Below are 22,264 nucleotides of genomic sequence, written 5' to 3'. Positions count from 1 at the left end.
GTGCACAGCAGGGGGCGTCCGTGCCGGCCAGCACTGCGTCCGGGACAAACCCTGGGCCCAGGAAAGCAGAGCCGGGCGGCACCGGGCCAGTTTCTCCACCCCTTGCCGCGGAGAAGCGCGAGCGTGGTTCTCAGTGCCCGACACTGCTGTGACGCTGGCTGCCTGGAGTTCAGGCGCTGTGCCTGGTATTCCGGTGCGAGGCCGAAGAGAAGCCGGGGAGCGGAGCTCTCCCTGCACAGGTAGGTGCTGTCCGCCACTAGGGGCTGCTGGCTGCTGGCTTGTTTGTTCTTTAAATTAGATGCAGTGTTTCAAAGCCCTGAGGGCTCCTACCAGATGCAGATGTGGGCTGCTTCTGGGAACACAGACCCAGGGACTCCCGGAGATGGAGCACGTGCTGCCCAGCCGGGGCGCGGCTTCGGTGCCCCTCCCTCAGCCCCTGGCGCCACAGCCAAGGCGGAGCCGGCCACGCCTGGGCTTGCCCCGGTGCATTCCGGGAGGTGGAGAAATGTCCCTTCCCACCACTCACCCACGGGGGAGAAGACAGGAGGTGGGTCAAGGTGGGGGAACAGTCTGTTGCTCACTTAACAAAGTCAATGAGGGAGAGCCCCTCCGTGTGAGCTGCAGCCACTGACCGCGCCCCTCGCCACCCTGATCCTGGAGACCCGCGGGAGGGGATGGGGGAAGCCTCGTCCTGAGCACACCGTGCTGGGTGGCAAGCTTGCCCTCACGGTCAGGCGCTCCCACTCGGCAAGAAGAGTGAGACACCCAGTCCCTGCGTGGCGTGTGGCTTCCCTTTTTAAATCCGCGAAATCGCTCCTCACAGACCCTGTATCCGTGACTGAGGGCAACATTTGCAAGTCGAACTCCCGCCGACCCCTGGCTCGGTCGGTTTCCTGAGTTTTCACACATGATCTCACCCGTGTGAAACCCCGAACTGCCGGGAACGGACATTCTCCGCGGGAACTCGCGCAGGCCCGGTCGCGGCCCTTGTGTGGCCTGCCTCACTCATCGGCCGGGAAAACGGGCGCTCGCCGGGACCGGACGCGGCTGCGGCTTTGCGGTCCGCGCTCTGGCCCCGGAGCGTGCTGCCCGGCCCCGCTCGGGGGAAGCCCGGAACCGTAAAACCTGAGATCGGGCGGCGTTCAGGCTTCGTCAGCAGCTCACGTAACCCAGTTTGGTAGGAGGCCACGAGCCGAGAGGGGAGCGTGAGATGGGCCCCGTGTCCCGGGGCCTGAGGACCGGGGCGCGTGGCCTCGGCACCGGGGGCCTGGCGAGGCCTGAGCCCCCATCCTGGGGCACTCTGGGGGGGCTGCTTTTCTCCCGGTGGCGTCAGGGGAGCAAAGGGAGCGATGGGTGCAGGAGCCCTGGCCCCTCCCAACTCCAGGTCTCTCTTTAACCCTGAGTGTGTAGCCGAGGGGGCCTCTCACCTGCCCGCTGCGTCCCTCGGGCCCTCGGCGCTCTGGGCCGACAGGTGCTGGCCGAGCTGATTGGCAGCTGGTCACAAACAGGAAATCAGTTCAGTCCCATTTCTCCCCAGTCCGTTGCTCACTTAACAAAGGTCATCTGATAGTCATGCTGTGGACAGATGGAGGGAGCGAAGGTCAGCCTCCCGCAGACTGTGTGGCACGAGCTGTCCCCAAGGCCCCATCCGAGCACCTCCTGGGGGGCGGGGATGCCAAAGCTGAAGACGCCTCTGTGTGTGGTCCTTAAACCGCAGAGACACCTCTGTGCTGGGCAGGGCCGCTCCCCAGGGGGTGCGGTCACAGTGGCGTTTGACCGTGCGGGGGGCAGGGAGTCACCGGGTCGCCATGTCCCAGCTCTTCTTCCTGGCCGCGACACCTGGCCAGGCATGTAAACTTCTGCACTTTATCTGGAAAGAGCGGGTCACGAACCCGTAATAAACAAAGCGATGAAAGAACTGGGCTTTGGCGGGGCTGCGGGGCGGGAGGCGTGGCAGCGCACCGTAGCTCGTGGGGCGCGGCCGCCGACCTGGTGATTCGTGGGGACTCTGCACCCAGGGGCCGCAGGAGTGAGGACAGGGCACAGGGGTCTTGCTGGGGAGGAAATGGGAGTGGGGGCGGGGCAGGTGCCGTGGAGGGTGGGGGAGGAGCAAAGCAACCAGAATGAAGGAAATGGTAGCTTGTCCCACTTCAAGGAACAAAGGGGCATCGGCACCCAAAGCCGAGCAGCTCGCCCCAGCCCCGCGGTCCCCCCCGCGACGTGGGAGAGCAGAGGGGGTCTGCCTGTCTCTGAGGGACACGCACGACCCAACCCCTTCCCACGTCCCCGTTCCATGCATGAGCTATGTTCCCTTCTCCAGCGAGTCCAGGACCATCCCCTTGGGAAGCTGGGGTTCATTCATTCAGCCAGAGTTCATTGGGCACCTAGAATGTTCTAGGCCCAGGGCCCCAGTGGTGAGCAAACACCTGTTCTGCTCTCACGGCCACACAGACGGGGAGAGGACACAGCAAGAGGGCATGTGCAGCCAACAACTCTGCAGCGTGGGCTCCCGGGGTGGGGGGGGGGATGCCGGAAGCTTCCAGAGAGCTGGACTCGGGGACTCTGGCCGCCAGGCCAGGTGCCGCCCCGAGCAGAGGCCTCACTGGCGAAGCCAGCACGCCTGTGTCTCGCAGGCCCCAAATCGGCGTCGTGGACACAGCCACTGGGGCGCCCTGGGCAGAGCTCAGCTCCTCCTGGCCCGTGTGAGCCCAGGGAGACACGCGAGAGGAACCGGGATCTCTGGGCTGTTGGAGCTAGAAAAACAAGTCTCTCGTGACTCACGTCGTAAGTGGCACAAGGAGGCGTGAGCAGGGACCAGGTGGGGAAGTGGGTCTTGAGTTATGAATGCGAGAGTTCAAGGACAGGTCGCTCGGGGTAATGTCAGTATTACTGGATTTAAAACCAAAAACGTCTGCCCGAATGGTAGGCTCCACTACGGTGTAAATTTGAAGGAAGATGGCCCTTCCGGTGGGTGTTTTCTGAGCTGTGTTCACTATCGTCCGTTTTTTGCTGAGAGCGACTAAGCCATGGCCTTGTTTCTGCGGTCTGTTTCCTGCCCGGGTCCGGGGCTGGAGACGCCTTCGGGCGAAGTGTTTGTCCGCCTGGCCCCTCGGCCCACAGGCTGTGTGCGCTCAGTGGAGAGGGCGCGGCCAGGTGGTGGTGGGGACCCCGGAACATCGCGCCCCGAAGACGCCCCAGTTAAGTGAGTCCTGTCGCGTCCCCTAGAGGGCGGCAGAGGGCTGGGTGACCCACACACTCGGCGTCCCTGGGAGCGTTTGCTTTGACAGGAGGAGCTGCCACGGCTTAAAATGCCACGGGAACCTTTTTAGAAGTGACTGTTCCCAGTAGGTGTGGAAAGGGGTCCTGTGTGCGCTCGGCGGGGACTGAAATCCTGCTGGGCCTGCTGTGAGGTTGTCGCACTGACCAAGGCGCTTGGTGTCCCTGCTCAGAAAACGAGAGGGGTGGAGACAACAGGCGGCAGGAGGCGTGGCGAGGCCGCTGGTGCCCGCAGGGGCGGTCCCCACACCTCGGCCTGCCGCGGCCACCGTGGCGCTCTTCCGTGTGGTTTCTTTGTGGGTTATTTCAGAGGTAAAGTGCCGTGCTGTGTGTCAGAATTAAGCGCACTGTCTGGGTTAGTTACCTGTCCCTTTGTCTAGGGGACAGAGGGGTGCTTTACTAAAGCGGTGCCCGTACGTGCCGGACGGCTTAGCACACTGCCATCTAGTGGGATCCCGGGACACTGCAGCAGCTTCAGCGCACTCAGTTACCTTCCCGGGGGCTCCAGGTACTCGTGTCTCAGGAAGGCGGGCGGACACAGCTGTCCCTTGTGATTTGGAACAGGAACAAAACACAGTTACTCTGACGCGTGGACTAGCGATCGGAAACAACAGTTAAGCACGAGTTGGCTGTCACTGTCATCAAGAGCTTTGCTTTTCCGGCATGGTCTCTACTCAAAAACATGTCCTCAGTCTTCACTTTCTGAGTCCATGATGGACGCGAAAATAGAGGCTTCTTAAAAGCTATTTTTTAAACTGTTTTAATCCTCTCCCAAGGATATGTTTATTGACTTTCACAAAGAGAGGAAGGGAGAGAGAGAGAAAGAAACACCCATTGGTTGCCTCCTGAACACACCCCAACTGGGGATAGAACCGGCAGCCTGGGTATGTGCCCTGACCCGGCATCGAACCTGCAACCTTTTGGTGTACGAGACGAGGCTCCAACCCACTGAGCCACCTGGACAGGGCTTTTTAAAACTACTTTTTTAATTAAAGAGCAAGCTATGATTTGGGGTCTTTTCCTTCCTTCCCTGAGAATCACAAGAGCAGTCGGCTCCACGTTTGCGGTGCAAGCGCATGGTACAGAGCCCAGCTGCGCTAAGGCCCCCGAGACTGCTGCTTTGCTCTGACGTGTATGCTTTCTTCTCTTTCTCACAAGAAATACTAAAAAAAAAAAAAAAAATTAGGGGTCTTTCTTTTATGGGAACAGACCTCTCTGTGGGTGGAAGCAGGATTTCTGGAGCTTCATTCCTCTGCTGCTGATCGTCAGTCGGTAAAGCGACCCTTTAAACCTCGAAGCCAGAACCGGTTGGCTTCTCAGCAGAGCTCGATGGCCCGTTAAACTGGACCTTCTCGTGCCACTGGGAGTCAAATCGCCCCTTTATTTTCATCTTACCAACGTCCGTTCTGCAGACTAACTCGTTCTTGGGGACGCAGGCCGTGGGCCCGGGAAGTCTGATGGGTCCATTCCCAGCAGGCCGGGCGCTGCAGGGCAGCTCCCTGCTCCTTAGCTGTTTGAGCTTCTCAAGAATAGCCTTGTTCCCGAGCGGAGCAAAGCCCCACGCTTGAAACGGTCACAGCTCGGATCGCGGGCGCAGGCTGCTGAGGCAGAGCCGTCGCGACGCCCACGTGTCTAGTTGCGGCGACGTGGCCCACCGCCTGAGAACGGGGCGGTTCCGGGCGTGCGTTTTCACACATGCAGGCGGCGTGGCGCACGGCTGCAGCGCCGGCCCCTTGATGGGGCGTGACGGTGCTGCGTTCCCCGGGGAAAGGGCGCCTGTGGGCCCGGAGCTCCGGAAGCCCCCGCCGGCCGCACGGCCTTGCTCTGTCCCTGGAGGACAGCCGCTGCGGGTGCGTGGGCAGCAGGCGCCCCGGGCAGAGGGAGTGCCAGGCCCGGACGCCCCACCCAGGGGCTGGCGTGGGAGTGGGGCCAGCCCGCCCTTGGGTCCAGCCGCTGGCCGGAGAGACACAGTCTCCACTTTTGTTTTCTCTCCTGCTCTTTGGACACGAAGGAGACTGTTGGCGGAAAGCAGAGACCCCTCCCCGAAGGCCCCAGGGTGGGCGGTGGGCAAGACCGGGTGCTTTGGCAGCCAGGCCCCGGGCCGGACTTGAACCTGGTCATCCTGAGCCAAGAGCTGGTTTGGAATTGCTGCCTCTTTTTGGAGAAAGAATATGTTGTCCGATTCCGTGATCCCCTCAGTTGGCTGGTTAGCTGTCACACTCTGCTGTGTCATTTTAGCGGTCCCCTCGGAGAGAACGTTGAAGGTGTGAGTTTGAAGAAGAGAAGGTGGCGCTTAGTGAGCCTTCCTGGGGGGGGCAGGACGGGGAGGGCCTCCAGCCCGCGTGGGCCCAGGGTGGCCATCTGGACGGCACATCACCGCCTGGCCGTCCCAACCAGTGCTTAGCACCCTCACCGTCTGCCGCCCCGCGGACGACGTCACCGTCGCAGTGCCTGTGTTCACCAGCCGCTGCCTGCGCCGGGGTTTCTCATCCTGCGGTGCGGACCGGCTCGGGGGCAGCGTGCACGGTGGCCGCGAGCCCGAGGTCGCCGATGAGCTGGCCGACTCCGCTGCGCGCTGCCCAGGTCGGCGCATCCGCGGAAAAACGTCTGAGCCACGGGAGGCAGGCTGGGCGCAAGGGGGAGGCCTGTAGAGCAGCGGCTCTTCCTGGAGCGCGTGGCCACAGCGGCGCACAGGGGTTCCCCTCCTCCGCGAGCCTCCCAGCGGGGCTTGCAAAGGGGCCCTCAAGGAGCTGAAGACGAAAAGGGGGAGGGCAGAAAGTGTCGTTTTGCTGGGCAGAAAAAGACATAGCGGCCTGTCCCCGAGACCGCCTTGCGGCGCGGGATGTCCTGGGGTTGGTGTTCACGCAGCCTCGAGGCTGCTCTGGGTCCCCCTGAGGCTCCCACCTGCCGTAGGGAGAAGCCGGGACTCAGAGACACAACCAAACAGCAAGGACGAGAGGAGCCACATTCTTGGGGTCCTACTTTTCACCCAGCAGAGTGTCCTGTGCCCTCAGCCCCCTCGCCCACCCCGACCAGCCTCCCAGTTTCATTCCAGGATATGCAAACCGGAAGCTTCGCGCGACCCAGTCACTCGTGGGAAGTAGGAAAGGTTACAATCGGCTCGCAGCTTTCTCTCTTGCTTCAGAGGCCAAGTTCAGCGACAGGCAGAATGAAAACGCCTGCGGGCGCACCGTGCAGCCCCGGGGCCCCGTGGGTTCTTGCTGTCTAACCTCAGTCGCTCATAGGGATGGCAGGCGTGGGGCATGTCGCCCCCTCCTGTGTGGGGACGGACCCGCATGCAGGGCGGTGGGAATCTGCGAGGTCAAGCTCTGCCAACGAGTTCGTTAGCAAGTTCGTGTGTGGGCCTTTCTCTGGTCGGTGCGGCCTCGGCGTTGCTGTGTCCCCAGGGAGTTGGAGAAGTCGGGAGCCACGCGGGGACCTTTGGCCTGGCCCTCTGGGGTCGGTGCCGGTGGGGACCGGGGGCGAAGCGGGCTTTGAATCGCAACGGAAGCTCTGTGTTCTTTTACTATCGTCTTACCCCTGCATCCCGATTACCCAGGCAATGCTTCTGTGTAACACGTGTGCACTTTCCTCTCCAGGTTGAAGAGAGACCAGAGAAGGATTTCACTGAAAAGGTGAGCAATTCCCGCAAGCCTTCCCGTCACGTCATTGGTAAACCTCGTGGGTCCCCACGTTTAGGGGTAAAACTGACAAGAAAGTACGTTGCTTGATCTTTAATAAAGACCTTCACCGGGCGGTGAGTGAGCAGGACCAGCGTGAGGCCCACCGTCCGGCGTCACAGCCTCAAGGAGGGTCCCCGGGGGCCTCTCCCAGTGTGTGTGTTAAACCCTCTGAACAGTGAGGGGGTGAGCGTGGCCCCACCGTGGAGCTTGAGGTGAATCCTGCGTGACCCCCAAGCTCCCCGGCCCCCAGTGTGGCCCCGTCTGTGCTGCTTCCCGCGAGCCCGCGGGAGGCGTTCCAGGTGGGAGCCGGGTCCAGGGAAGGTGCCGTGAGGGCAGGCGCGCAAGAGACGCTGGTTTGGTCTGAATCTGTGTTTGGTCCTTGGCTCGCCCTAGGGGTCCCGCAGCCTGCCCGGCCTGTCCGCAGCCACCCTGGCCTCGCTGGGCGGCACCTCTGCTCGGAGGGGAAGCGGGGACACCTCCGTCTCCGTCGACACCGAGGCGTCCATCAGGGAAATCAAGGTAAGGCGCCCTGCCCGCGTGTGACCCTTTACTAAAATCGGTCTTCGAGGGAAAAAAGGCCTTCATTCCTAATTGCCAGACCTTCCTTCTCAGTCCCGCCTCCCCTGCCTCCCACGCACAGGCGTTCTAGTGACACTGAGGCTCGGCTCAGAGAGGGCCTCTCGCAGGAAGCTGCCCCTGACTCCCCGGCCCTGCGCCCCTCAGCTCGGGGGCACCCCTGTGCCTGTGCTCGCCCAGCCGCGCGAAGGCGCTGGCCCACTCTGCCCTCTGCCCTCCGCCCTCCCCGGCCGTTCCCTCTCTGCACCGTACACCTCCGTGGACCGCAGCGAGGCGTTTGAGCGGTGTTTCCTTCTCCCTCTGGAACATGGACCTTACTCGCTCACGTAGTCAACACTCCGGGCCTGAGAGAGAAATGCAGCGCTGTTTGTTCAAGTACCTGCGTCCGAAGGGGAGGCTGCGCGTGTCCTCTGGGAGCAAGGGAGGCACCTCAAGGGTCGGATTTGCTTCGTTTACAGAAGCGCTTTCTAATCCTTAAAGCCGGTTAGAGAGAACCGGCTGCCACGTTTGCCAGGGCGGAGGAGAGATTTCAGCACCAGCGGGGGCACCCAGGGTCCCGCAAAGGTGCCTTCCAACGCCTGTGCTTTGTAAGAGCATTTTCTGACTATTCTCCCTGAACAGTCCCAGGTGCCGTCCCTGGGCCGCTGCCCACGGCCCAGGACGTTCCTTCCGTCCCTCGCAACCACGTGTGCTGCGGTCTGGTCTCGTCTCTGCGCCGTTTGTTTGTTTGTTTGTTTGTTTGTCTGATGAGCCTTTACGGAGCCTCTGGCTCCCCAGACGCCAGGCACCAGGGACGCGGCGGCGGACAGAGCAGGACCGGGGGTCTGGGAGGCAGGGCCCCGCCCCGCGGACGTCTCTCTCCCTCCCTCTCTCTCTCACATCCTGCTGTACCCAGCCCGGAGGGGGGACTCCAGGAGCGAGTGAACCTTTAACCACGAGTGACGTTTCTTGTTCCGTTTCCCGAAGGGCTTTGGCTTGTTTTATAAAACTGCCAAAAGAGCACATGAGAGAGACCTAAGTTTTATAAAAAAAACCACGTGAAAATATCATGCAATACACCTAACTTTTAATCTCGGGAATACGGGAATTTCTGTTTTTTCCCGACGCTTCGTAAAAGCAGAGGGAAGCCCCTGCCAGACTTACAGGAGGCCCCGGAAGCAGGAAGGCCCCGAGACCCGGCTCTGTCCCTGCGGGCCGGTCCGCTTCCACCGACGCGACTCGCCTTTCTTGCCGTCCCCCCAGGAACTCAATGAGCTCAAGGACCAGATTCAGGATGTGGAAGGCAAATACATGCAGGGGCTGAAAGAGATGAAGGTACCCATGTGCGGAGTGGGGGCTCACGACATTAACCCAGTTGAGTGTAAAACTGTCCCCAAGGGGGCGCAGTTCAGCCTGCATGCCCACCCTGCCGACGCGGCGGCAGGGCTAGCGCAGCGGGCGCACGTGGCGTGTCCCCGTGCCACCTTCGAACCAAGAAAAAGCCACTAACGTGTTTGCTGTTGCACGTCTTCCCTCATGCCAGCTCCCCTCCCCCGGCCAGGACTGGGGGCTACCGCGCCCTCAGGAAGGGTGCTGTGTTGGTTTGCTCTCCATAGCGCACAATGCCTCGCTTTGTTTGTGTCTCCAAATACCTGCTTCCTACAGTAGTAATGCAGCCTGGATTGTCATGCTTTGAGCACCCGAGTTACATGCGTATGTTAACACTGTACTAACCGGGGCAGTGTCTGAATGCGCATTATGCTGGGTTTATTGGCGTAAATACACACCGCGCTCGGGACGTGGGAGCGCGTTGTGCCCATCGGGGCGTTCGGTCGCTGTTCCGTGACAGCGAAGCGAATGGCCGGGCTGCACTCTGTCTTCGTGAGGCAGCGGTGGCAGACCGCGGCTCTAGCGCTAGGTGGCAAACCTGTCCCTTCCCCTAGCTCCCCAGAAGGTACCCCCAACGTAGTCTGAGTTGCTGTCACGGGGGCACCGGAGCAGGTGGCGGATCACGTGACTCATCACTTTCATAGTTGGCGCCCCTTTTTAGAAAGGGGGGAACTGAGCACTCTGGCTTTTAGCGCATGGGAAACCGGAGCCGGGGGGCAGACCAGCCGCTGCTGGGCCCTGGGTCGCTGGCCTGGCTCGCAAGGGCAGGCGAGACCGGCCCCGGCCCCGGCCCCGGAAGCCTCCTGGGAGCACCTGAGACACCTGCCAGGCAGCGCTCCCCCGCCTTTAGCTGCGGAGGTTTACGCCCGGGGCTCTGCCCTCCCTTCCGGAATTGCTTCCCCGATCTCTGTTTCGGGGTCTGAACGCTGCTGTGCTCTCTCTGTGACCTGACCTGCGCGGGCGTGGCCATGTTGGGCCATGGCAGGGCCACGCATACTTTGCAGGCCTCTTTCCCTGGGCCGTCCCTTCCCCAGGGGTGACCGTTGTCTTTCCAGGCCCATGCACCGAGGCCTCTGCGCCTTGTGCACTTCTCCTGTGGGCTGAGAGCGTGAGGCTCCGCCTCGTGCCTCCCGGCTCGTGAGCCCAGGCCTGGCCCTGTCCCCTCAGCCGTCCCGCTGGCTCTGTCCCAGTTCTGGCCGCGCACCTGGAGGGACATCTCCAGAAGCCTGATCAGCAGCCTGACCCGCTGCACCCGGTGCTGAGCCACCGGGTCGGGGCGCGCTGCCCGTGACCAGAACCCCTCCCACCAGGCGTCTCCCTTGTCCTGGGGGCTGGTGATTATTTTTGTCCCTCGGTGCAGTGAGGAACTGATTTTCCAAGTGAGGAGACATCGATCAAATTGAAAAGGAGGAATTTCTAAGCTTTTGACATTGCTATTTTGATTCCTATTTTGTTTCCTATTTTGATTCATTTGCTTGAAGAAATAAAGTCAAATTTAGGGCTGAGTGTGTTTTTAAGACTACGGCACTAGCCCTGGCCGGCGTGGCTCAGTTGGTTGGAGCATCGTCCTGTACACCGAAAGGGTGTGGGTTCGATTCCCAGTCGGGGCACACGCCTAGGTTACAGGTTTGATCCTCAGCTGGGGAGCCAACAAGAGGCAGCCAATCCACACGTCTCTGTTACATCGATGTTTCTCCCCCCGCCCCCCGAGGCCCCGCTTCGTCTCCCCCTGAAAAGCAATGAAAAATGTCCTTGGGTAGGGATTTTTTAAAAAAGAATAGTGAACTAGCTCTGGCCGGGTAGCTCAGTTGGTTAGAGTGTCGTCCCAATGCGCCAAGGTTGTGGTTCAACCCCCAGTCAAGGCACATGCAAGAATCAACTAACGAATGCACCAACAAGGGGGACAATGAACGGCTGTGTCCTTCTCTGTGTGCCTTCCTCTGTCTCTCTAAAATCAACTTCAGAAAGAAAGAATACCGAACTAATTTTCGTTTTCTTACCGCAATTTCGAAACTGTGGCCTGGTTCCTGCAGGACTCACTAGCAGAAGTTGAAGAGAAGTATAAGAAGGCTATGGTGTCCAACGCCCAGCTCGACAACGAAAAGACGAACTACATGTACCAGGTCGACACCCTAAAAGACACGCTGCTGGACCTCGAAGAGCAGCTGGCTGAGTCTAGGCGGCAATGTGAGGAAAAGAGCAAAGTAAGCTTCGGTGCCGTCAGGGACGGTAGACTATACGAGCACAAATATATGTATTTGGTGTCTGGTATGTGCATATACAGGGTGTGTGTATGTGTTTTTTCCAGGTTCTATAAAGTTATGAGCCCTTTTTTTTTCTTTTTTTTTTTTTTTTTTTAGTTTTCAGTGTGTGTGTGTGCGAGAATGCACATGTGTGTTTAACAACGATTCTCCACTTGTCTAGGAAGCCCAGACATCTGAGAGTAGTAAGCTCTTTGCCGAGGGACTTCCAATATTGATATGCAAATTTTAATAGTAAACCCGAGGTGATTTTACTAGAACATTTGTGTGTTGCACGTAAGGTAAAATCATAACCATGGAAAAGCCTGCCTACGAAAGAACCAGCGCGCTCCGATGAGGCGTGATCGGATGCTTCGGGGTCTTCCTGTCCAGACACATTTCCTGGTTTTTATTTTCTTAAATCTTAACACCGTAGACAGTTGCAAGTATCAAAGATTTTAAGAAAATCCTATTCGTTTATTTTCTGCTGCTTGGGAAAAGACACATGTACTGCATTTAAGAAGTGAATATTTCCCTTAAGCCCAGAGAAGGGTGGAGTCCTATTTGGGCTTCCGTTAGGACACGTTGGAATCACGGTGGCAGCTTATGACATCAGCTCACAGCAGAGGCTCGCGCTCAGGTTAGTGACAGCAGGCTGGTCTGGTGGCCTCCGTCTTCATGACACACGGAACAAGGGATCCTTGCCGTTCACGTTTTTAGGAATAAGTTGGTTAATCAAGCCTTAGAACACCGCCCACTTTCAAATGTGCTGAGATAAACAGAAAATTTAATTAATGCATGTTATTATCTTTAAAAAAACAAACAAACCTGGCTCTATGCTCTAATTCCCAGGGTTAAAATCCAGGTTCCGGGACCAGCAGCAAGGCCCGCCCCAGTCGCTGTAGCGTTGAGTCCACCGCGAACAGCGCGGGTCCGGACAGCGGGGCTCTGGGAGAAGGGGGGGAGGAGCTTCTCACGGGCCGGGTCCTGGGGGATGAAAGGAGGAGCAGGGGGCTGTTCTGGCCCTGCCAGGGGGGAGGGGCTGCAGTGGGTCCCTAATATTCCGCAAGCGGCCTCAGTCAGGCGTCAGGAGGACCAGGGACCCTCCGATCGAATTCCACAGAAGTTGGGTCATCCTGGGATACTGCCACAAGGAGGGGACCACGGGCCCAGTCACAACTCTCAGGGGACCAGGCGCCCCAGACTTCAAAAGTGGAGAGCGGAAACGCAGGTCGGAAGTAGCCGGGCTCGCAGGTGCGGGGAAGGCGGCCTTGAGCTGTCGGCAGTCAGGTAGTTGGGCACCAGCCCGTCACTGGGGACAGCGCAGCTGGGAGGGGCTGCGCCGGGGACCTGAGAGCTGCATTGCCAGGTCTCTGGGGCAAGTCTCCTAGAGGGGAGGGTCCGACGGGGGGGTGGCCGCGCGCTCCCGCTGCCCCCGTGTTTTCGGTTTTGTCCCTGGGGTGCAGGGTTGGCCCAGCCACTGTTCATGAGACAGCCGTGCCAAAGTAGACACATTTTGCCCTTTTTTATTTCAAAGACTATTCCCTGGCGTGTTTCAAAGTCTGGAATTTAGCCCAAGTCCTTTTTGTAAAGCTGCCTGCTCGCCGGTGCCGGCGGCCAACACCCTAATGGGGACCCCTTCCTGGGGCGGCGCCCCCGAGGGGGCCAGGAGCCGCCGCGGGCTCCGTCAGCTGCCCTGCTCTGCCAGCAAACCGCGGGGCGTTCTCTAGGAGATCCCGAGAACCCGGCTCGCGGTGTCAGAAGGGCTGGGCAGGCTGTGCCGCGTGGCCGCAGGCGATTCGTCCCCAGGCGGGGCGGGGAGCGGGGTGCCCGCGGGAAGGTGAGGGGGACCTTGAACACCGTGCCTGAGCCCTCCTCTCTGCTCTGCCCCCCCCCCCGCCCCCGCAGGAGTTCGAGCGGGAGAAGCACGCCCACAGCCTGCTGCGCTTCCAGCTGGCCGAGATGAAGGCCGCCCTGCAGCACAGGGAGGAGATGCTCCAGGTGGGTAGTCGGTCCCGCGTCCCCGGGCCTTTTCTGACTTGGGAGCGTTTAGCTGGTCCGTTACTAAAGTCACGGGTTTTGTGGAAAACTGGGGGCTCGGGCTAATTCTCCTGGGACCTTCCATGGCGGAAAGGGCCCTGTGATGGGAGAGCGTCCTGGGTTTTCCAGGCGGGCCCCGTGTGTCACAGGGTCCTTACAGAGGGGAGGCAGGAGAGTCCAAGGCAGAAGGAAGGGTGTGACAGCAGAAGCAGACGTCAGAGTGATGGGAGGAGGGGCCGTGAGCCAGGGAACTGGGCGCCTCAAGAAGCTACCAGAACAGTCTCCCCGGGACCCCCAGAAAAGACCCCAGGCCTGCCCACCCCTTGATCTCTCCCACTTTGGGCTCCCGGGCTCCAGCGCCGTGAGGATACGTAGGCGGTGTTTGAAGCCACTGAACTCGGGCTAATTTGTCACAGCGGTGACAGGAAACATGGGGGGTTGATTTTTACCTGTTTAATTTTTTTATCCTCATCCAAGGATATATTTATTGATTTTAGGGGGGAAGAGAGAAAGAGAGGGAGGGAGAGAAACATCGATCAGTGGCCTCCCATGCAAGCCTTCACCAGGGCCCAGAGGCCAGGGCCCAGGGCCCGAACCCGCTACCTTTTGGTGTACGGGACAAGGCCCCAACCAACTGAGCCACCTGGCCAGGGCCACAGCGTTGATTTTAACCTTTTTGACTTGATCATAACTTGAGAGCCTCTCAGTAAGAATTTTACCCAGCGGGGTTCCTCCTGCACTTCTGGGATGGGGAGCAGGACGTGGAGAAAGGGCTGCCTTCAAGAATGAGCTTGCCCTGGCTGGTGTGGCTCAGTGGACTGAGCGCCAGCCTGCAAACCAAAGGGTTGCTGGTTCGATTCCCAGTCAGGGCACCTGCCTGGGTTGTGGGCCAGGTCCCCAGGAGGGGGTGCAAGAGAGGCAACCACACGTTGATGTTTCTCTCCCTCTCTTTCTCCCTCCCTTCCCCCCTCTCTAAAAAAGAAAATAAATACAATATAAGGAAAAAAAACTTAATTAAAAAAAAAAGAAAGAAAGAATGCACTCCAGGGTATGAGAGAACATGCTCCTGCCTCCCCGGGCTCGCCGGCCCCTGGGGCCACTCTTGCTCGCCTGCGCCGGGACTTCCGTTAACGCTGTGTCTGCTCTCTCTCTACCTGTCCCTGTTCCTCAGGAAATCCGACAGCTGCAGCAGAAACAGGCGAGTTATGTCAGGGAGATTTCTGACCTTCAGGAAACGATAGAGTGGAAAGACAAAAAGATAGGGGTAGGCCTCTCACGCCTTTGCAAGTCTGTCCAGATGGGCCCGCGGCTTCGCCAGCGTGTTGCTTGCAGAGCCCCCGGTTTGCTCGGATGAGTGTGCATGCGGCCCCCACGTGGTGCAGGGTCCAGCACGCGGCGGCGAACGCCAACCTCCCCAAAGCGGCACGGGCGCCGAAGTGGACGCCGGCGTCCGACGGGGAGTCGCGTTCAGCCAGCGTGTGCCGGGCTCTCCGCCAGCCCTGGAGCTGCCCCTGCTCGCGGAGACGCCCACGAGGGAGGCGCTGCGACGGCTCTGGGGTGTGGGTTTCCCTGCCCGCTCCGCCTGGGCCTTTCCTTGAGGGGTTCCAGGAAGCTGCGAGGTGGCAAGGGCTGTGCCCCGCGCAGCCCCAGCTTGACATTGCCCCAGAGGTCCTCAGACCCCCTCCCTCCCGCCCACCTGCCTGTAGGCGTGAGGAGGAGGAAGAAAGGGACCCCTCACAGTAACAGCTGTGCTTCCCCACACTGGCTTCCCAACCGTGTGACCCACCCACCCATCGCCGTGACGCCTGAGCCCGTCCTCGGAGCATTGACGGCGTGGCGTTGCCCTGTCTTCTCTCTCGTGTGCTCATCCACTTACCCAGGACCCTGTGCATGTGCACGCATGCGTGTTTGCGCTAGGACCCCTTCCTGTTCCTCTGTGCCCACAGTCTCCGCGAATCCATGTAGAGAAGTGGCCTACATTGCTACCGTAGCCGTCCCCGGGGCTCCTTGGCATTTCTCCTCGCTCTGCATTCACCCCTCGTTCACGCGGGCGCGGGGCCTCCACTAACTTGCTAGCCCAGCGGCGACACGCAAGCCCGGTGAGGCTGCGATGCAGGGAGGGCCTCCCAGGGCCCGCGCCGTGGCATTTGCTGGCGACGGAGAGTTCGTCACCGGCCCCTCCTTTGTATCTTTAAGCACACGCTCTCTAACGCCTGACTGTCGGCGTTTTGCCTCGTGGAAGCCGCCTCCCTAGTCTGTTTCCGAACCCACCTGCTGACCTGTGCGACTCTTCTCTCTCTTTGCTCTGCTGCGCACTCAGGCCTTAGAGAGGCAGAAAGAGTTCTTTGATTCCGTCAGGAGTGAACGAGATGATCTTAGAGAAGAAGTAGGCACGCTGAAAGCGGAGTTAAAGGTACGGAGCCCGTGGCAGCGGCGTGCGCGAGGACGCTCAGGGGCGCGCGGCGGTGTGTGGGCCGGCGCGGGCTCCTTGTGTGTCCCTGATTTGGTTCGGCTGACGAATTCAAATCCAGGGCGAAGTGACACTGACGAGACGTGTAAAGTCAGTCCAGGGGCCTGGGGACTAGCCCCCGGCCTTCAGGCGTCTGCAGGCGCATCTGAGCCTGAAAGCAACTCGGATTTCCAAGGATTTTTTGATACATTGTCTCAGTGTTTTCTATGCTCATCCATAAATCCTCCAAGATGTCACTGGAAGTGAGAGAATGTATTTGTCACATTAAAGGCTCAGCCGTAAGGACTTCTGTAGCTGAATAGCAGCTCGGAGGGCAGGGGCTCCTGGCATTTACGCTTGGAGATCCTCTGGATTGTCGGAGAGCCACGTTCCGCCTGGGCCGGGTCTGGGGGTCTCCGGCCCCTGCCTGGACACCGAGTAAAGAAGCCCAGCGCCCGGCCGAGGGGGCCAGAGCTCCGGGCGGGCTGTGTGCCCTGGCGGAGGCAGGACCAAGGCAGGGCACGGCCGTGGGCGGACTCCCGTGTAGTCAACAGACGCGTCTGCGTGGCTGCTTACGTCCAGGGGTCAAGGCCGGGGTGGTGGGCCAGTGGGGGCGGGCTCAGGGCTCGGGTCCGGCAGGCTCACCCCACCGCTGCAGGTGCGGTGTTGGGGATCCCTCCCAGCACAAAAGAGGGAGCCGGGGCAGCAGAGGGCCGGGAGGGAGTCGTCCGTGGTCAGGGGCCCCGGAGCCGTGAGGCGCCGCTGGGGGAGAGAGCCCCGCAGATGTGCCGGCCCCTCCTTAGCGCCTCTTCTCAGACTCGCGCACAGGACTTTCTTTTTCTCTGTGTCTCTTTTGAAAGAGTGCGGCCAGGGTTTGAAAAGTCAGGGTCGTCTTACAGGGACATGCTCGATGCCTCCCGCCACTGCACCTGCAGCGTCACCCCGTCTCGGGGGTTCCTGCTGCGTGGTCTCTGGCACTTGAGGACAGGGCAGTGGGAAGGGGCAGGGGGTCCCAAAGAGGCACGCGTCCTGGCAGGACATGTCCCAGAAGTGTGGGTGTTGGTAGAACCTTCACAAGAGTGGTAGGTACCTTGCTCTTCTCTGCAGAATTTTCCTCTACTTCAGGAAAAAGAGTTTCCTTTTAAATTATTATTAACAAAAGAGAGTTTACCCTCCTATCACTCGGCGAGTGTTACGACGAGCCTGTTTTTGTCCCCAGAAACATGGAATAATCCTCAATGCAGAAGTAGCTACCAATGGAGAGACTCCAGATGCTCTGACTAACGTTGGACACCACGGTCCTACCCAGACAACAAAGGGAGAGCCCCCCGCCCTCCAGGCCACCAGGGACGGGACGCTCGGTAAGTACTGTTTTCCTCTGGGTCACCTCCCCATCAGCATTGATGCACCTTCCACGCACTGTCAGAGTCGAAGCCATCGTCACTGACCATTAACCGCCACACCGCATGGCCTGCGTGCTGTCTCGTCACGGACGTGCCCCGCCCACGCGTGCTGCCCACGCGTGCCGCCTGGCCTGCTTCCCGGTCAGCGCTCCCCACCGATGCCGAGGGCGCTGCGTGAGGCTGCGGATGCCAGAGAATTGTCTTAGGATTGGGTGACCGTTTTGACAGGGCTGTTGGGTTGTCCCCAAGCACCACTCCTGAACACGTTCTTGGACAGCGTGGCAGAGCTGTCCGGAGATCAGAACAGCAGAGGCTGCAGATCGAGTTGGTTGGCCCCGTTTGCAAGCCGACGGGCCACCTCCTGTTAGTGCTTGGAGGGTGCAAGGTGCTTGTAGACAGTAGATGGAGGCTGGGACACAGGACATATTGTCGTCATTCTCAGGGTAGCGCCTAAGAGGGACAGGTCCCTGGTGTCGTGTGGTCCGTGTGGAGGGCGTGCCACACCAGTGAGAGCCCGAATGCGCCCGCCCCTCTGTGGGCGGCGACGCGTCTCTGCGTGTTACACGTGTTTGCTTCTGAAAGAATAGATGCTGGTAGACAGTGGGAATACCTGAAAGACCCACCGATGGCTATTTGTCACCATGTTTGGCCACGGATGAACCTCCAGAACCTGCTGTGCAGCCCAAAGCTGCCGCCGCATCCGAGGCTCACTGGCCACTGGCCACCCAAGCGTCCCAGCTTCACAGTGAGGCCGGAGTCAGGCCAGGCCATGGCTCCACGTCCATGTGGAAGCGCCGGCCTTAGTTCTCTGTCTTTATGGAGATGCGGAGACGTCAGGGCTTGCTCCCCGGGCAACCGCGCTGGCGTCACGGCCATTGGCGGCGGGCAGCTCTGTTAACTGTGCAGAAGCAGCAGGAGGGGCGGCCCTCCCGCCTCGGCGGCAGTGGGCGAGCAGCCCAGGATGATGCCGCTCTTGGGCGCACATGCGTTTTGTGAATCTTCGAGAATCGTTGTCAGACACACACTCTGAGAACCAGAGATGGCTCCAAAGGGGGGTCTTTCCAATAAGTTTTTTTTTTTAATTTGTAGATGATTTTGTATTGTTATCAAGTGTGCATTAGATAACAGGCACTCGTTGACATTTTTCAAAGGCCAAGTGACACTAACTGTAAATGCCACTTTCCTCGCTTTCCCTGGGGCAAGCGCACCCACCAGGTAGGTCACGGAGTCAGCACCCTTTGACCTGCAGTGACAGGCTATCCTACGTGCTGTGGTTTTGTTGGGTGACAAAGCCAAACTGTCGCTTCATCCAAAGCAGTGACTTGGTCATTCATATCGCTCAGCGAGTCATTCACTACCTAGGCAGCCGGGCACCCTGATTTCCTCCCGCTGGGACTCCCGATCTGTCCGGGAGTGGAGCGAGGGCGCTTAGGGCACAGGCCGCCCCCTCAGGAGACAGGGACCAGGTGGAGGGGGCGGATCTCTTGACCTGATAGGAGCTGCTGCCAAGGTGCCGTCCTCGAGGTTGACCAGGAGGCTGTGTTCCCTGACATGCCCTGGAAGCCGCCTTCGGGCCGTGTGATGCGCGGGCCGGTAGCTGGCGTGTGACGTGTCCAGGTGCGTTTGGAAGTGAGAACGGGGGCCGCGAACCCGAAGTCCCTCTTAAATCCATCCTTCCGGAGGGTTCGGGTGCCTGACCCAGTGCTCTTCCTGGTGGTTACAACTGAGCTGCGCACGGGACGGCACCGGCCGCCCCCCCGCCTCGAGGTGGCGGCGGTGGCCTTGGCCGATGGCCCTTTGCTGATGCGGTGGCTGCTTGGCACGGCGCTGGCAGAGGCCTCGGCCCGGCGACTCTTGCTGACCTGCTCTCTCTCTGGGGCTGGGGCTGGGTGGGGACGAACCTGTGTTTACGCTGCAATGTGTATCGAGTGGCCACCGCATCATGGGGTCCCTTCCATTTTCTCAATGGTCTTCTAGGAAAAGCCACTGAAGTGGAGGTGGACAATGAAATTGTGGACAGTGTGGGGAACAGAGAGACCTTGCAGAGTACTGAGCGAGAGCCGCGCCGGGAGGACCCTGTAGAGGACGGTGCGGACACAGAGGTGTTCCCTCCTGGGGACAGTGCCAAGGACCAGAGGCCCTCTGACGACAGCGCCCCCTCCCTAGCAGCCGCAGCAAATGCTGCACATGAGGACCAGATTCAAAGCCAAGTTCTAGGCAGCATGTCCGCCCTTGAACACACAGAGCAGGTGGGGTCCAGCGAGGGCACAGGCACCGCAGATGCTGGGGCCGGGGCTCCCCTCGAGCCGCCGGAGGGTCGGGGGGCGCAAGGCGGAGGCATGCAGGGCCCCGAGGCGGAGCAGGGCAGCTGCGATGCCTCGGAGGCCGGAAGCCACAGCGCAGAATCCGCAGAGATGCAGGAACCAGAAAAGCGAGGTTGTGGAACCAGTTTGGGAGAGGCCAGCCCAGGACCACGGCAGGGGCCTGCTCCCTCTCAGATCCCCGAGGCCGACGCGGCGCAGGCAGGGCCGCCCGGGCCAGGAGAGCCACTGGGCACAGTGGCCTCCCGCCCTCCAAGGGGCAACGATGACACGGATGTCCCCAAAGAGGGGGACCCCAGCACAGGGTGCGGTTTAGAGACAGGGTTCACCAACCAAGGAGCAGCGGGGCCCCGGGAGCCCCTGGTGCAGAGCACAGGGCTGGAGGGGGGCGGCGATGCAGGAGAGGCCGAGGGGAAGGGGTCTGGGAACGCGGAGCCCGTCGGGACAGAGGCGCAGAGCAGCCCCCCTTCCCCCGCGGCCGCACGCAGCGCGCAGGGAGTACCAGGCCCACGCACGGCAGGTAGCAGGAGCGAGCTCCTAGATGTGAAAGACCCCGGCGAGGACAACAATGACCCACAGGGAGAGTGTCTGGATTCACCACAGAAGAAGACAAAGAACAAGAAGAAGAAGAAGAATAAGAAGAAGTCGCCAGCACCTGCAGAAACCCCTAAGGAGGCTAAGGAAGAGCCGTCGTTTCAGAGCCCAGGCCTGAGTGAAGCTAAGGAGGAAGAGCAGGTGGGGCTCCCTGACGAGAGACCAGGTGAAGGAATACAAGACGGGGTCCCCGGAAATCCCCAGCAGAACACGCTTTCAGGAAGCGGTGAAAACCAGGACGTTCCAGAATATCCTAACACGCAGGCGGGTGGCGGGCCTCACCTGGGAGGCAGCGAGCCGGACACAGAGGCAAGGACAGCAGCCGCCGATGGAGAACCAGTGCCGTCAGACGGTGACGCAGTTCAGGCCGCGGGCTCCCAAGCAGGTGCGGGAGGGCTGGAGGAAGGAGGCGGGCCAGACGGTGCCAAAGGAGGCGGTGTCGCTCCACGCAGGCCCCCGGAGGACGGAGATGCATCTGGCAGTGTCCCACTCGGAGACCAGAGTCCCTCCGAGGATGTCGACGGCGCTCCCCCAGCCGAAGGTACAGAACATGCAAGTCGGGGAGTCGGGGAGGTCCCAGAGAGCCTGAGTCCAGGAAGCGATGGCTTGGCGCCCGCGGGATACTCCTGTCCTGAGAGCAGAGGAGAGGCAGGGCACCCGAGTGAGAAGGACAAAAGCAAAGAAGACTGCACCTTGTCATAGGGCGGGGCTTGCTTGGCACGCAGCGTGAAGGCAGCGTGCAGTGAGGCCGCCTGCGGCAGCCCCTGGGCCACCCTCAAAATGGCCTCGACGGAGACAAGCCCACGATGGCAGCCGACCGCCATGCCAGCTAGTACGTTAATTTATAGACTGTTACCCGTAGCCTTCTATTTTATCAAGGTTATCACCCAGGTTAGAAAGACACGTTTGTAATCGATGTAAACCCTCACTGGAAGCGTGCCGGTAGTACCAGCGATGACACACACTGTGTGTGGCTCACACTCACAATAGCGTGGCTCCCGCCCGCCTCGGGCTGACACGGCCGTGGACATGCTTAACCGGGCGTATCGGCATCTAATGGAAACGACCAAAGCGCACTCTGACATTCCCACATCAGGAGTAGGATCGGCATTTAAATTGATTTGTCCCATTCCAACACATGTACTTTCTTGATTGCTCTTGGTATGCACACCGTAACCTGTATGCTATTTTATTTAAAAAGGGGACAGGCAGCCAAACAATGTACAGGTCACTGAGTAAGGCATCCTTTCAGGGAGAATGAGCGTCTTAAAGCCCTGGGGACTGCACCTCACATAAAGGCTTCGTCTCAGCCAGAACTTCAGACCTGCGTTTGTGGCACCGGAGTCTATTTTGTAGATTTTGACTTCCTGTCATGCCAATCATGTACCAAAGCCGTTTTATACAAAGATTTTTTTAAACATTTTTTTTTCCTGGAAGAGACGTGGGTTGAAATTGCGTTTCCTAGAGTGTCAGGGTGGGGAGAATCACTTCTAAAATTTATTTTTTTAACCTCGAAATTACTTTTCTGTTTGTCTAATCATTATTCAAAAAAGCAATAAACTAGGGTGCTTGTCGTTACGCCATGCAAACTGCTCATTAAACTATATCAGGATATCTTACATTGTTCAATCACTTTTGGTACTTCGGTATAAATACTTGCATTTTTTGTTTGTCAGTATAGTTATATTGGAAAATTCTTGTTTCGATCTTCCTGAACAAAATATGTATTTTCTATATAAGCACCATTTTTAAAAAGATAACTGTAAAAAGTTAAGTTTAAAGAAAAATTGTTAAATATTAAAAGCACAAGGGAATGAATACCAGGAATGGTGTTAACGCTTTATGAGAGTCCATGAGTTCACATTCCTGACACAAGATACAACTGAGCACCCAAAGGACCAACGCCTCTGCAACATGCGAGGCGAGTGCGTTGTCATGCAACTGAAATAAAGACATTTGCTAGTTTTACAAGCCTGTGGAGCCACTTTTTGGGCTGCGTGGAGTCTGGCCGTGCTGCGCCTGCACGGCACTCCGTCCGGAAGGCCCCGAGGGGCCGCGTCCCTGGTGGGGCTCGGGGAGGGACCCCTGCCTGCTGCCCTTCTTCAGGGAGGACTGAGTGTCCCTCCCGGCATCCAGGCCACCCAGGCGGGGGCTGGACCATCGGGGGGCCCGAGGAGCGCTTCCGCCACAGCGTTGCCCGTGAGGTGAGGGTCTGAGGAGGAGCCAGGCCCCCGTGGAGAACGGTGCCCGTTCCGTGCGCCCGGACAGAGAACGCCCTGGCGAGTGTGGTGTAGTGGCGGAGGGGCCTGGCCTT

General features: G+C 59.6%; 1 protein-coding gene across 21 annotated transcripts in view; it reads left to right on the top strand.

Moving 5' to 3' along the window:
- LRRFIP1 (LRR binding FLII interacting protein 1) overlaps positions 1 to 22,264 on the top strand; it is a 111,407-nt gene that overhangs the window by 79,397 nt on the left and 9,746 nt on the right. For 12 of the 21 annotated variants that reach the window (XM_054571042.1, XM_054571040.1, XM_054571039.1 and 9 more), the window contains 9 exons: positions 6,876 to 6,911; positions 7,353 to 7,478; positions 8,778 to 8,849; positions 10,937 to 11,107; positions 13,052 to 13,144; positions 14,355 to 14,447; positions 15,504 to 15,596; positions 16,852 to 16,993; positions 19,013 to 21,896. In XM_054571042.1, the coding sequence (XP_054427017.1) occupies positions 6,876 to 6,911; positions 7,353 to 7,478; positions 8,778 to 8,849; positions 10,937 to 11,107; positions 13,052 to 13,144; positions 14,355 to 14,447; positions 15,504 to 15,596; positions 16,852 to 16,993; positions 19,013 to 20,652 (2,466 nt within the window). In that variant the 3' untranslated portion in view covers positions 20,653 to 21,896. Of the gene's footprint in view, positions 1 to 6,875; positions 6,912 to 7,352; positions 7,479 to 8,777; positions 8,850 to 10,936; positions 11,108 to 13,051; positions 13,145 to 14,354; positions 14,448 to 15,503; positions 15,597 to 16,851; positions 16,994 to 19,012; positions 21,897 to 22,264 lie in introns of those variants that run through there. The other 9 variants (XM_054571074.1, XM_054571048.1, XM_054571018.1 and 6 more) reach the window with 5 other exon arrangements.

This window comes from Pteronotus mesoamericanus, unplaced genomic scaffold (assembly GCF_021234165.1).
Source record: "Pteronotus mesoamericanus isolate MK-2021 breed Mesoamerican mustached bat unplaced genomic scaffold, CSHL_Meso_final contig_1018, whole genome shotgun sequence".
Classification (NCBI taxonomy): Eukaryota; Metazoa; Chordata; class Mammalia; order Chiroptera; family Mormoopidae; genus Pteronotus; species Pteronotus mesoamericanus.
Note: the sequence above shows the minus strand (reverse complement) of the source record. Positions and strands in the feature narration are given on the sequence as shown.